Raw genomic sequence first — 13,871 nt, 5'->3', positions numbered from 1 at the left:
TAAACAAGGAATCCAAAGACGGTCCATGTTTTGGGCTGTTTTGTAAATATTGGGATAGTTTTACTTGGGCTTGTTATCTTTGCCCACAACTCCTTGTTGTACTCCTTATCTTTAAATTAATGAATCATTTTTTTGTTGCCGATCAATATATATATACACATACATACCATCTATCTGGAGTCTTGGAAGGATCCTAACCTTTAGCATTTCCACACAAAGTGGCTTCTCTCAAACTCAAACCCACATTCTCAGACTTGCCAGGCCAAGATTTTTTTTTTTTTTATCAATAAACCAAGTAATGCCTCTTTTAAGGAAGTTCAAAGTATGTCTACTAAAAAATGTGAAGGGACAAGATATTACCTCCTTAGAACATGCTGTGAGCAAAGAACGTATGCCCAACTTAAATGACTTCTTCAAATTCAAGTGTCTCAATCCTGGAGGAGGATTTTGACTTTCTTGGTCCATTTGATGGAGTAACAAGTACACCTATCAGATTGGGACAAAATTTTCAATAGAAAAATCAGATTGGGACAATAAGTAGCATTAGGAAATACATTAAAATGGAGAAAACTTTCAAATAAATATAAGAATTAAACATCCAACTGCAAATTAACTTTCTTCACTTAAGGTGGACATCCTAGAAAAAAGATTAACCACATGAGATCATTAGTTTGAAGCATTGTGACACTATGGGTCAGTTGGGACCACTGCCTCCACCAACCCAACAATCTAATTCATTGAATTAGGTGAGGCACATTTTAGATAAATTACACTCTGGCCCAAAAGGCCAGCCCCATCATAAGATAGCAACCTCAAGACTGAGGGTTTTGTTTTGGTTACATAACCACCAGTTTATTGCAAACATCAAAGATTTAGCTCTTGTTGGATCATTTCATAGATGCCATTTAGAGAGAGAGAGAGAGAGAGAGAGAGAAGACATAAAGGAAAACCCAAAGCCTCAAAATGTTGTTTTCTTTTGGTTTAATCCTGTTTCGCCTTATTTCTGATTCTAAACCAAGTCCAATCAAAAGCTCTTCATTTTGGTTGCTGGACCCGCACAAGATAAATAAAACAATTCAAGGTTCTGGATAACATAAAGAGAAATAGGAGATAGTCATCAAAAAAAAGAAAGAAAGAAAAGGAAGGAAAGATGACAAGAATCGGAGTCAAATCAAACATAGAATTAAATGGAGGCTGGGTTAGGTCGTGTACAGATTAGCTGAACGTGAAATGCCATTGAGGGAGCCATATAACCAATTACAGACCTCCATTTCAGCTTTACATGTCCATCCTCATTTCCATGTACGAGTCCCTTTAACATTGACTAACAAGAGTGGGTTCAAAATTTGTTTTTGTTTTTTCTTTTATGGATTTCTATTTTCATCTCTTCATATACTCTAATTTTTCCTCCTTTCCCCTTTCTCTTCCACCTCTACACTCTACCCATCCACCCCACCAGTCACCACCATCAACCTCCACCACCACCACCCCCCCTCCCAAGGAAATGAAAATTAAATAAAGGAATTAAAAACTTTACTTTTTTAAGACAAGAAATGAAGATAACAGTACACCTTACCAACAAGAAAAAAACAACAAAGTAAAACAAAATCTCACATGAAAAATGGCTATCAGAAAGGTGCATAAATCTAAGAAACTCTGTAAGAGAAGTGTTGAGATTGTGCTCAATCCTTTGGAGAGTTTTGAACGATTGAGTAAAAAAGTCTTGTGTGGTGTTATGGTTGAGTTTTGTCTTTCTGTAGTTTTGGTCTTATTGTTTGATTGGGGCCTGATGTTCTTGTTTTCAGGCTGGGTAGGTCTTTTGGGTGTGGTTTTTGAAGATGAGTTGTGGGTTGTGAAGTTTTGTTTCCTTCTCTTGGGTGACTGTTGGTCACCTTTCTTCTATCTTCTTATTTTCTTTTTCATAAAATTTTATTTTATTACCAAAAAAATGGCTTTCTATCTAAAGACCAAGCAAGTCCAATAGGTATGCAAGAACATCATGTTTTTCTTCATGGCATGGACAGATACTGTAGGTTTTCAAGACTGCTATTCAGTCTTGATCACTAAGAGATTTTAGGTTCGATGAGAAGAGAAAGTGAAGAAGATGTAGAAGAAAGAGTGATGGAAGAGCAATAGAACACAGATTTTGAGGAGAAGAACAGAATGTCAATTATTCTGCCGCCGCCACTTTAAGTTAATATATATAGGTTATGCTAGTTACATGAAAGGACATATCTGCCCTTGGTGTTTACATCATAACTGCTAACAAATAACAACCAATATAAAACTGAAACTAGAAATAACAGAACAACAAAATAACCACAGCTGTGACTAGATACATTCTACCCTACGGACAGAGTGGTACCACAGCTGTGGGGCCCACATCAATGTTCTCTACAGATACTAATGAGTTTGGGTCATGGATCAAAATGTCCCTAAATTTCCTAATATTTCAATGACATATTTCCATTTCCATGGATAGTGACACGAAATTTTACTAGAACCAACATATTCCCTAGTGAACACTACCAGCACTATGTGCAGTTCAAGAGATAGTTTCCATGACATATTTCCATTTCCATGGATAATGACATGAAATTTTACTAGAATCAACATATTCCCAATGAACACTACCAACACTATGTGGAGTACAAAAGATAGTATTATAACATAAGTTGGTGACAATATTGTAGATATATGGAGTAACAATGCTATTGACCACCTAACTTGATTACCACATTGAGCCAGCTTGATATTCATTTCAAACATAAAGTTATATTAGTTTTTGTTTGTGTAATAGACTTTTTAGTCGACCTGTTAGAACCGTTTGCATTTTCCATGGGTTTAAATTTTTCTTTAACTCATTCTATCATGCAGTTTTGAATCTTAAGGTTTACAAGACAACGTTATATTAGTTTTTGTTTGTGTAATAGATTATTTGGTTGATCCGTTAGAACCATTTGCATTTTCTATGGGTTTAAATTTTTCTTTAACTCATTGTATCATGTAGTTTTGAATCTTAAGGTTTACAAGACAACTTCACAACACTTGCTTTTGTCTATGACCTTAATTTCTTGGCTATCTTTAATGATTTGGAACAAGATAATATTTTAAAAAAGCATGCCCATGCTTATTTTATCATTTCATAAATATCATTCTATATTTTTTCATATTTGAAAATGTTTCCGCCATGTCTACAATTTTTACAATATTCCCATATGATATTTCTGATATTTCCAACATGTCTCCTGTATTTGGACTATCAACATTTCCATTAACATCAACATTTTAAACCTTGGTTTGGATTCTCATTTGAACCCAAAGTCCTATAAAACAAGAAAGAAGAAACACATGCATTGAGATATAGCACAAGAGAACTAGAGAATGACTAAGAATAGCTATTAAATCACAAGCAATAAGAGTTTATGTAAATTTCTTTACCTTCACTTATCCCATTCATCATCTAAGTCTTGTCTGAACTATATGGGGTCAGCTACATCAATCCTGTTTTACCATTCCATTATGTTTAGTGTCATATATGTCATTAACTTACGGGCACTTAAATCATTTGTTATTGCTCCCACCCAAGACAACCAGCCAACATATTTAAGTTGTAAACAACCATACCAGACTTTTAAGGTAGTAGGAACAGTACCAAAACAAAGTTTCATGAAACCAAAGACAAAGACTCTGTTGTAAAGGCATAACACTTCCAACTTGCAAGAAAGACCCATCATCAATCATCACCGTCTAAGCCTTGTCCCAACTATATGGAACCAGCCACCAATTCCTGTTTCATCATTCCATTCTGTTCAGTGCCATATCCATTGTTAAACTATGGGTGCTTAAATTGTTTCTTATTACTTCCACTCAAGCCCTTTTTCCTTCTTCTCTTAGCTCTTTAAGCCCCTTCAACTTGTAATAGATCACTTTTCCTAGCTCTTTAATCCTCTCCTTTCTAGTGTCACCACTCATCCATCTAAGCATTCGCATTTCTTCCACGCTAATTTCTGTACATGCTATTTCTTAATTGCCCAACAACGCTCTCAGCATAGCTGGCCTTACAACTGCTTTATAGAATTTTCCTAGCTGAAGTGGTATTCAGCTTTGTCATGTAAGACTCTGGATGCACCCTCCATTTCGCCCATCCTACTCTAATTTTAAGGGCAGCATCCTTCTCAATCTCTTAAGGGAAGAGATGGCATTCAGTTATCTCTCGGTCTTGAATGCTAATTATACTCTGATTTACACTCCTATTATTATAATTAACATAAAATATACTTATTTTAAAACCTGTTCTTTACGAGCAACGAGACACCATGGATTGCGATCTTAGGAGACAAACGGACAGACATACGACCCAAAAGAACAAATTTTAAATAGACAGGGAAAAAGGAAATTGTTTGTAGACACTGGTATGAAGCTGCAGGCAATAATTTAACCCTACCTGATAACTGTACTGTTGTTGCCAGACGTGGTTGATGACCGAATTCGTAGCGGAAGAAAAGAGAAAGGGACTACAGAGAGAGGGGAAGCCGATGGTGGGGGCTCACGGTGACCGGCGGGGAGACTGCTGATGGTGATGTACCGTGCGGTGGTGGACAGAGACTCAAGAGAGTAGAGGCGTAAGGAAAATTTTCCAATACAAAGCAAGGGCAGGCTTCGGTTGAGCTGCTTGAGTATTTGTTATTTGTCAAAAACTTTAAAATTTTTGAATTGGTCCGAATCCGACCCCCCTGATGCAGTTCTTAAATGGAATTGGGATATGCTCCTCCTAGAGAGAGGGGATTTGGTGCTCACAAGTTTGTGCTAACACAGTTCAAGCGGAGTGAGCACCAAATTCAAGCGCTCATCACCCCAACCTCACATGATGCCACATCCCATCTTGTATCGAGAGCGTCTTCAAGAATATCTCCCGTGAATAATAACGAGTCCTGATCCGTTTCTCACAGAATGCTCTTCAGCATGTCCCAACCATACATCAGGAATATTTTTTATATTTATATATTATTATTCATGGGAGATGTTCCCAATACATGGTGGGATGTGATTGTGAGATTGGTGTGAATAAATTCGAAATTCATGAACTAGTTTACAATCCAAGTTTCATTCTAATGAGATTCTTTAAAAATATAATTTAAATGGACTTAAAATTAATATACTTTTTATTACTTTTATTAATGAACTAGTTTTAATTTTTTAATAAAAGTTTAAAATTAATTGTAAAACTTTATTTATGTAATTATTTTAAATGTAATTTAGATTAATAATAATATTTTTAAAAATATTACTTTATTAGTACAATTAAATATTTATAATAAAAATTATTCATTTTTTATTTTTTATAATTTATAGTTTAAATTTAAATGTTTTTAAAAATATAATTTTTATTAGTACAAAAAAATACTAATTATTATATGATTATATATGTAATTATAATTATGATAATATTTTATGATTAATTATTAAATATTATAATTTTACTATTATTTTCTTATCTATTATTTTCTTATCAATTATTACATGTATAATTTAGACCTTGTATAGGTTTTTCTACCTTTTCCTTTTTTTCTCTATTTTTCTTTCAAACCAAACACAACATTAGGAGAAACTTTGGGAGGGGTATTTTAGATAATTAGGGACGTTGTATAGTAGAGGTTGTGTTAAAAAAATGCAAAAAAAAATGTATAAATAAAAATATATTAAAAAGAATGAAAGAGGGTTATTGGCATGGACAATTGGGATCGAATCTGGATATAATCAACTTTGCTTCGAAATTTTAAACAAATAAAAATTAAAAAATACTTTACTTGTTATATAATAAGTCAACATAAATTTGAAATATTGTATCATTATATTTATATTGTTATAATATAAAGTTGTACATTTACATTTTATTTTTATATTAAACTATATAAATTTTATATATTAAATTGATATATAATATAAAATAAGTGGACTCGGATTTAATTGGATCAGATGTTCCAGATTGTAAAATAGTTTTATTGTTTCTTGCCCAATTTTCAAGTGGACTTTTTACCAAAAAAAAAAATAATAAGTTTCATGAATTTGCATTCGGATATGTTTTGAAACATATCACGAAAACACTGAGTGGGACAAGAAAACCACTTTTTTACCAAATTGTCCCTTTTAAAAATTTGCAAATCAAATTGAGAAAGGAGGACGAAAGTTATTGTTCATTGTCTTACTCCTCCCGAACGCCAAAGAAAAGATGCTCTATCATTATAAACCATCTTATCATTAGATCTATTTATGGGCTGGGTAGCCCAACGGCCCAACCTGTTATTTTTCATGCTTTGGTAAAATTTCAAGTCCGTGGGCTTGGGCTCGGGTTTTAAATACCAGTCCTTGTCATTTTTTGGATCAGGCCCATGCTTTCTCAAATAAGCCCAACCTGATATTATTACATATAATAAAAAAGCATTTATGTTATATATAATATATATTTGTTTCTTCATTTACTATTAGAAAATATAAATTAGTTTATTAATTTATTAAACATTTATTAAATTAATATACTATTAGTTTATAAAAGTACACTGAAAATAAGACATTTTGTGTACAAGTTGGGCTTCGGGCTTCGGGCTTTATATAAGGGTCAGGCTCAGGCTCAAGATCTAGGCCCGATGGTCGGGTCGGGCTCGGGTTCGGGCTTGCACATTTTTCTGTTGATAAAGAAGCAATGCCCAGCCCGACCCATGAATAGGTCTACTTGGTACTCGATAATATATAACTTCAATACCAAAACTCTCCTCTATATCTTTCCTCAACTTCAAAGCATCAAAATCACTTGAAATTCCCAAGAAAGCAAGAAGAGTAACCATGACCATGACCATGCTTAAACACATATCTGGGGGGACCCAAGGTGTTTCCCCCCATGCCTTAGACAACATCTACCATAGGGGTGAACAAGAAAAAGCAAACCGAAAATTTCGATTAACCGAACTGGTTGATTCGGTTTTGGATCAGGATTAAAAAAAAGTAAAGGTCTCTCTTCAATTTCTGTTAACCAATATAGAAAACTAACAGTTAACCAAACCGACCAGTATACATATATTTTTATATATTATATTATATACATTTTATATTTTTCTCTATATATATTATAAATTAATAAATATGCACTATATATTTATAATATATAATATATTATTATTTAAAATGTAATATTTTACATATTGAAAGATTTTTATTATATTTATGTATTTATTTATAATATATACTACAAATATAAAAATCAAAATACCAAATTGACGGTTAATCGAACCAATCAACCGATTAACAGATTGGCTTCAATTCAGTTTTAGTTACTAGATTTTTAGAAACCGTTAATACCAATTTGATGGTGCATGATCTGGTCACTCCTAGATGGAGGGCCGTTCGGACGTCAGTTTGCTTAGGTGGCCAGTCGAACTACAAGAGAGCAAGATCAGAGGACCCAGAGTGGCTTACCCGATGTAGGCACTCCAATACTTAAGTTAGTAACTGTTGTTTGCGAGCTGAAGAGTTTTGTAAGCAAGAAAGCTAGTGAGCAATAATCGTGCGTACCTTGTAGCGTTGGGGTTGAGGCCCTAATATAGGCGAGCTGCCTTAAGTCTTACGAAACACCTCCAAGATCCCTAGCCTGCATTACTAAGAGTCCACTTCGTGCTTGAAGATGGACTTCGTGTGAACTGACGAGGCTTATCGAGTTCATCCAATCTAAGCGGGATAAGGATAAGGCTTGCAGATGTGCAATGTGATCCCAGAGAGGCCAAAGACAGTTGGCTAGCTTCTAGAAGTGAGCTACGTGTTGCCTCGGCAGGTCAGGCCATCACGAGCTACTCGGACCTCAATCTTGGCCAAGTGCCCAAGGTACTTGAGTTGACTTGGCCTACTGAAGTGGCAATAAATGTTGAGTCATCATCCAGTCATCAGGTCGATCCACGTGCCCGCATGCTAACAGGTTGGGCCAATTTACCCCTCATCAATTGCCCCCACTCCCCTGCCAGAGGTGCTCAACTCAGTGCGGGAGTTCATGATGAGTCTAGGTGGATTTGGCCCAATCTCTGGCTTGGTTGAGGTCTAGTCTATGGGTCAAACCTGACCGACCCAATTGGCTTGACCTTTGGGTTAGATCGTGTCTTGGGAATGCACGGATGTCATGCAGACTTCAAAAATGTGCTCAATCGAATTTGACCTTGAGGGTCGTGCAACCACCCCTCTTGGGAGCCATCGGATCCAATTGATCTGAACCTTTTGTGATCGACTATACTGGTTATAAATAGGGGCCTTGGGGTCCCAATTCCTTCGTCCTGATTGAGCTCTCACGTTTAAAGGTCACGCACTAACTTCGATGCCTCTAAGCCGGTCTTCTATCTTCGGTCTTCAAGGTTGGTATACAGTTTCTCCCCCTAGGTAAGTCATCTTCCCTTGTTCTAGCTCGTTCTTTTACTATGTTCCAATTATGTCGAGTAGTAGCTTGTTTAGCAAAGAGGAAGTTGAGTCTGATCAAGCTGAGGAGGGTACCTAGGCTCAAGATCTGAATTCCATTGCAACCGAGGTGGGCACCTCGATCCAAGACTGACAAATCTCTCATAAGAAGGTCTCATCTTCCCGCCGCGTAGCTCATCCTAGAGAACCAAACCGCTTTGGTCTTTCCATGATGTCCGCCGAGCAAATCTGTGCTTTGGTTGCTTGGTACAAATTTCCTGATCGGTACAGTTACTACCTTCCCTTATAAGGTTTTCCCTAGGACCATGATGACCTTGGCCGAGCTTCGCTTTCCACTTCACCCATTCATCAATGAAGTCTTAAAATTTTTTGACATCACCATCAACCAACTTCACCTGAACTTGGTTCGTACCCTAGTTGGTACCATTTCTCTTTTCCATGACTTTGGCCTTCCTTTAGATATAGATACCTTCATCTTGGTATTGCTCAATAAAAGAAAATCCCACCAGTCCTATGGCCAAGGACAAATTTATTTACTATATGTCCTTCTGACCTGGATATAAACTCTTTCACGAGTACCCCTCAAAGGTCTTGGCTTGAAAGAGGAGATACTTAACTCTTGTTGTTGACAGGGGGTGGCCTTTCCCAACATATTCGAGGAAAGGCATTAAGGATCCCGGGGATCAGATGGATATGAAAATGTAGAAAAGAATGTGCGACCTACGGAGTTCAACCTGAAATTAGAGGATTACTTGACCGAGGAAAAGCTGGTTAAGGCTGGGCTGAGTCCTCCGGGTAGGTCGCCACTTCGGGCATGGGTACTTCATCTTTTTCATATTACTTTGTCCTTGTATTGCTTTGACTGACTTTTTACTCACCTTTTGCAAGCATCATGACTGATCTTTCAATGAAAGGGCTCTTTTCGGACATGAAGAAGAGGAAGAGGAAGGCCTCCTGAGGTGATTGTTCCCATAAACTGACAACTGGGCCCACCACCTCAACTAAGCCCAAGGAGGTCCTAATTATTAACTTGGACGAGGAGGACCAAGAAAGGAGGTCGCCACCCCATTAGCCTAAGGTGGCCCAGTTTTTTGAAACTCGGTCCAATCATCTCGGGGCTAGCTCTTTAGGTGGGGGCCCCGAGGAGAGCCGAAGCATGATGGACTTCCGAACCAGCCTCAACAAAAGCAAGGAAGCTATTTTCCCCGAGAAGATATCCCAGCTTGTCGAGAAGCGGACTCATGAATTGGGCGCAAAGGCATTGTGCTATCTTATGGTGGTATGTCCTGATCTAATTATTGTGTTGTCGCTAGGATGTTATCTCTGGTACTTAGTGAAATTTACTCCTTTTGTAGAGCAACTCTATAATTCACGCACTCCTGAAGCAGTCCAAACAACAGCTCGCGAAAGCGAAGAATGTCGAGGCGGTGGCTGCGGAATACCAGGTCAAAGTGGAGAAGGCCGTTAGTATCATCAGTAAATTAGAGGTCAAGGTGTTGGCGAAAGGTGAGCAATCTGAAAGACAAACACTTGAGATAGAGCAACTGCAAAAGAAGGTCGAGAGACTAAAGAAGGAAGCCGAGGAGCAAAAGACCGCTTACGCCAAGCGCAAGTCCATCCTCCTTAAGAGGATCAAAGACGCCAAGGCTCTTGTCGTCAAGAAATATAAGGCTTTGGCAAAGTTTCATGAGGAGAGACAGAACCTCGGTACCACGGCCTTCCGCAAGGACTTCAAGCTCTGTCGCTGGATGACGAGGCAGGCATTTCTTGAGCTTGACCTTGGATCTATCACCACCTCGATTGTCACTTTGGCGATACTGAATAAGGCCGAAGAAGACCCAGACTCCGAGGAGGAGGAGGATGACGATCTCAACAAGGGAGCTGCGAAGAAAGACAACCAGGATGATGTTGTCAAGGAAGCCATGGAAACCAACGAAGCCAAGGATGACACCACTACTACTAAGGAAGATGGGTGCAAGGAGCCCCAAGATGCCTGATCTCTCTCTTTGCCTCTTTTCTTGGACCCCCATTGTACAAACATTACTCACCGAGCCTCCGAGCTTGGTCTAGTAGGCTTTTCATTTTTTTTACATTGGTGTACGAACCCGTAATTTAAAGTAAATGAAAATGCAATTGCTCTTTTGACCACTTCGCATATTATCTTCTTCTAAATACTCAACTTCAGAAAAAATCTTCTAAGTGTAGGTTCTCTCGAGGTGCCTAACTTCTAGAACGGCTATACACAATATGGGGTAACCCAAGGTGACTGTGAGCCGAGGTGACTAAGCATAGTAACTCGAATTGCCTATGTACCAATAAGGCATAAATAAAGATCTACTCGAACTGCCCATATGCTTAAAAGCATATGGGTCTTATTTTATCGCGGTGCCAAGGTCATTATCAACTTAGCACTAGGACCCTTAGGCCTAGAGTGACTCGATGTCCACTCTTCGATATATCATTTAGCCAACATGCAGCTTGAACAGGTCGCCAAAGTCGGTGGTCTTCCATACTTAGAATAATGTTGATGTGGTGGATGCTTGACTCCTAAGCTTATAAGTGGTACTTCCTTCAGTTCTTGACATTCTAGGCGTGGGGTACCTACCTCCCTTCCAATATCTCGAGCTCATACGTCCCTTCACTGAACACCCGTCGTACTCTGTTGGGACCTTCCCAGTTCGGTCCCAGCTTACTTACATCGGGCTCAGGTACCATGACTTTTCGAAGTACAAGGTCACCGACTTGGAAGTGGCATCGCTTGATTCGAGCATTGTAGTACTAAGCTACTTGTTGTTGGTAAGCTACAGTTTGAATATATGCCAAGTTACATACTTCTTAGATTAGGTCGAGGTTGGTCCACAACTCATCATCATTGGCCTCCTCATTGTATGCTTCTAACCGCAAGGTCGGTACTTTGGTCTCAGCATGGATGACAGCCTTGGTACCATACGTCAAGTTAAATGGGGTCTCTCTAGTTGTAGTCTTGATGGTAGTTCTATAGGCCAAAAGGACACTAGGCAGCTCTTCAACCCACAAACCCTTAGCTCGAGAAAGCTAAGCTTTGAGTCCATGGAGGATTGCCCTATTCATCACCTTGGCCTGCCCATTCACCTGTGATGTGCCACCGATTTGAAGTTTGTTGGATCCCCATCTTGCACACCAATTATGGAACTTTATGTCTTCGAAGTGCTTCCCATTGTTAGATATCAGCACCTTCGGGAGTTTGAATATGAAATACTATGTTCTTCCAGAAGAAATTTTGTATGTTCTAGGCTGCGATGGTCACCAGTGGCTCAACCTCCACTCACTTCGTGAAATAGTCAATTGTCATGACCAGGAATCTTCTCTGCCCGGTTACCGGTGGGAATGGACCAAGTATGCCTATCTCCCACTGGGCGAAGGGCCATGGGCTAGTTAGATACTTCAAGTCGGTAGTGGGCTAGTGAAATATGTTGGTGTGCCTCTAGTAGTTATCGCATTTTCGAACGAGCTCGAGTGCATTCGCCTTCATCGTAGGCTAGTAGAATCCTTGCCTTAGCGCTTTTTGGGCAAGCATCATGCCCCCCAGGTGTCCTCCACAGAGACCTACAAGGATCTCATGAAGCACCTGGCTTGCTTTTGAAGGTCGCAAACAACACAGGTGAGGGAGCATAAAGAATCTCCTATACAACTCACCAATAAGGACGTAGCGATCTGACTGACACTCTACCCTTCGAGCTATATTACAATCTACTGGTATAGTCCCATGGAGTAGATAATCGACGAGTGGGTCAATCCAAATTGGTTATGCAATCAACATAGGAGCAACCTCTTCTACCGCCCTCACAATGCTAGGTCACGGCAAGTTTTCAGTGTACACCATCCTCATGGTGATGTTGCTTATGCTAACCAGCTTAGGAAGCGCATCGGTCGTAGCATTTTTTTATCTTGGTACTTGAGGATGAACCAAGAGTGGAAGCCAGGTAGGAGCTCCCTCACTTTGGCTAGATAAGCCATCATGGCAGGTTCTCGGGCCTTGTACTCACCATTCACATGGTTCACAACCAACTGAGAATCGCTGCACACCATGACGTGCTTCGCACTGACCTCCTTTGCAAATGTTAGTCCGACTATTAGTTCCTCGCTAGGGGTGTAAACGAATCAAGATATATATGAATTTGAATTCGATTGCATAAATAAATATCCGAATTTGATTCAATATCCATCGAATATTTAAAATCAGTAACTGAATTAGAATTTGAGTGAATAATCAAATATTTGACCGATTCGAATTCAACTATTTAGGTTTGGCATAAAACATAAAATTCTAATTCTAATAAAAATAAAGAAATTGGGCATAGATGAAAGATGGGCACTTGAAGCAAAATCTAGTTGTTCCAAACCCAAAAAACAAGCTATCTATTTCTGTTTGTGAATTAAAATACACAAATATCACTTAGAATCAAAATATGGTAGCTACAATTTTAACAAATATGAACCTAAATTCAACAACCATTCCCATAGTAAAGATTAATCAAAAGAAGAAATAAAAAAAAGCTACAAACACTAGAAAATTTATAGAAGAGAAAGCAAAAAGAACAAGTCGAAATCTAGCCTTAGTTGATCGGTTGATTTACCATTGCCACTAATATTCCTCGTCACCCATGCCAAGTCGTCGACAATAACAACATCTTAGACAAAAACAACCTCAATGTGGACATCGATCTTTACTGAAAAGCTGTTAATGATACTGAACTTTGTGAAGAATGTTGTAGTAGCATAGGTTTCTCCAACTTGTTCGTTCACCGTTTTGCTTGTGCAGAGATATTAACACTAAACTTTGTGAAGGAATGTTGCAACGAGAAGATTTCTCAACTTCGGTTGCCATTTTGAATCTTCAAAGAATACACAGAAGAGAAGTACAAAAGAAGGCAATGGTGAGGGTTAGGGACTTTAAGTCTTGGGTTTAGAGTTGGATTTTCAAATAAGAAAGGAGATTTCTTGGACAGTTTCACTGATTTTTTGGGGAAGGGGATTTGTTGGAGGATGCGCCAGATTTTCGAATGGTAAAGAAGATTTGTTGGAATGTGTGTAAGGAAAAATAGTTTTACCTTTATACCCTTAAACTATTAAAGAAACATAGATACAATGGACTTATGCATGTAAATTTATACAATATATTAATATTTGTATTTACAATTGGTTTGGATATATATCGGAGCAAATCAAGTCAAATTCAAATTTGATCCGATTAAATAATCGGTATGAAAATTAAATTCGAATTTGAGTGTTTATTTGATTCAAATATCTGAATTTGATTTGTTTAAATCGAATCTTGAATTCGGAATTGAATTTTCGAATACCGTTTACAAGCCTATGCCTCGTACTCCACTTCGTTGTTCGATGCTTTAAATGCAAACCAGAGAAAGTACTCCAGC

General features: G+C 38.2%; 1 protein-coding gene across 6 annotated transcripts in view; it reads right to left on the bottom strand.

Moving 5' to 3' along the window:
• The window catches only part of EMB3006 (embryo defective 3006), a 92,435-nt gene extending 87,561 nt beyond the window's left edge, over nucleotides 1-4,874 (bottom strand). The window contains exons 1-2 of one of the 6 annotated variants that reach the window (XR_016080699.1): nucleotides 4,448-4,874; nucleotides 361-486 (exon numbers count right to left, since the gene is read on the bottom strand). Coding sequence is in view for 3 of the 6 variants with exons in the window: in XM_088895370.1 (XP_088751496.1) it covers nucleotides 361-465 (105 nt within the window). In the remaining 3 variants the exon portion in view is untranslated. Of the gene's footprint in view, nucleotides 1-360; nucleotides 487-4,447 lie in introns of those variants that run through there. The other 5 variants (XM_088895370.1, XM_010244824.3, XM_010244822.3 and 2 more) reach the window with 5 other exon arrangements.
• Nucleotides 4,875-13,871: the final 8,997 nt, after the last annotated feature.

Source organism: Nelumbo nucifera, chromosome 1, assembly GCF_055504915.1.
Source record: "Nelumbo nucifera cultivar China Antique chromosome 1, China Antique-T2T, whole genome shotgun sequence".
Classification (NCBI taxonomy): domain Eukaryota; kingdom Viridiplantae; phylum Streptophyta; class Magnoliopsida; order Proteales; family Nelumbonaceae; genus Nelumbo; species Nelumbo nucifera.
This window is presented reverse-complemented; position numbering and strand designations above follow the sequence as displayed.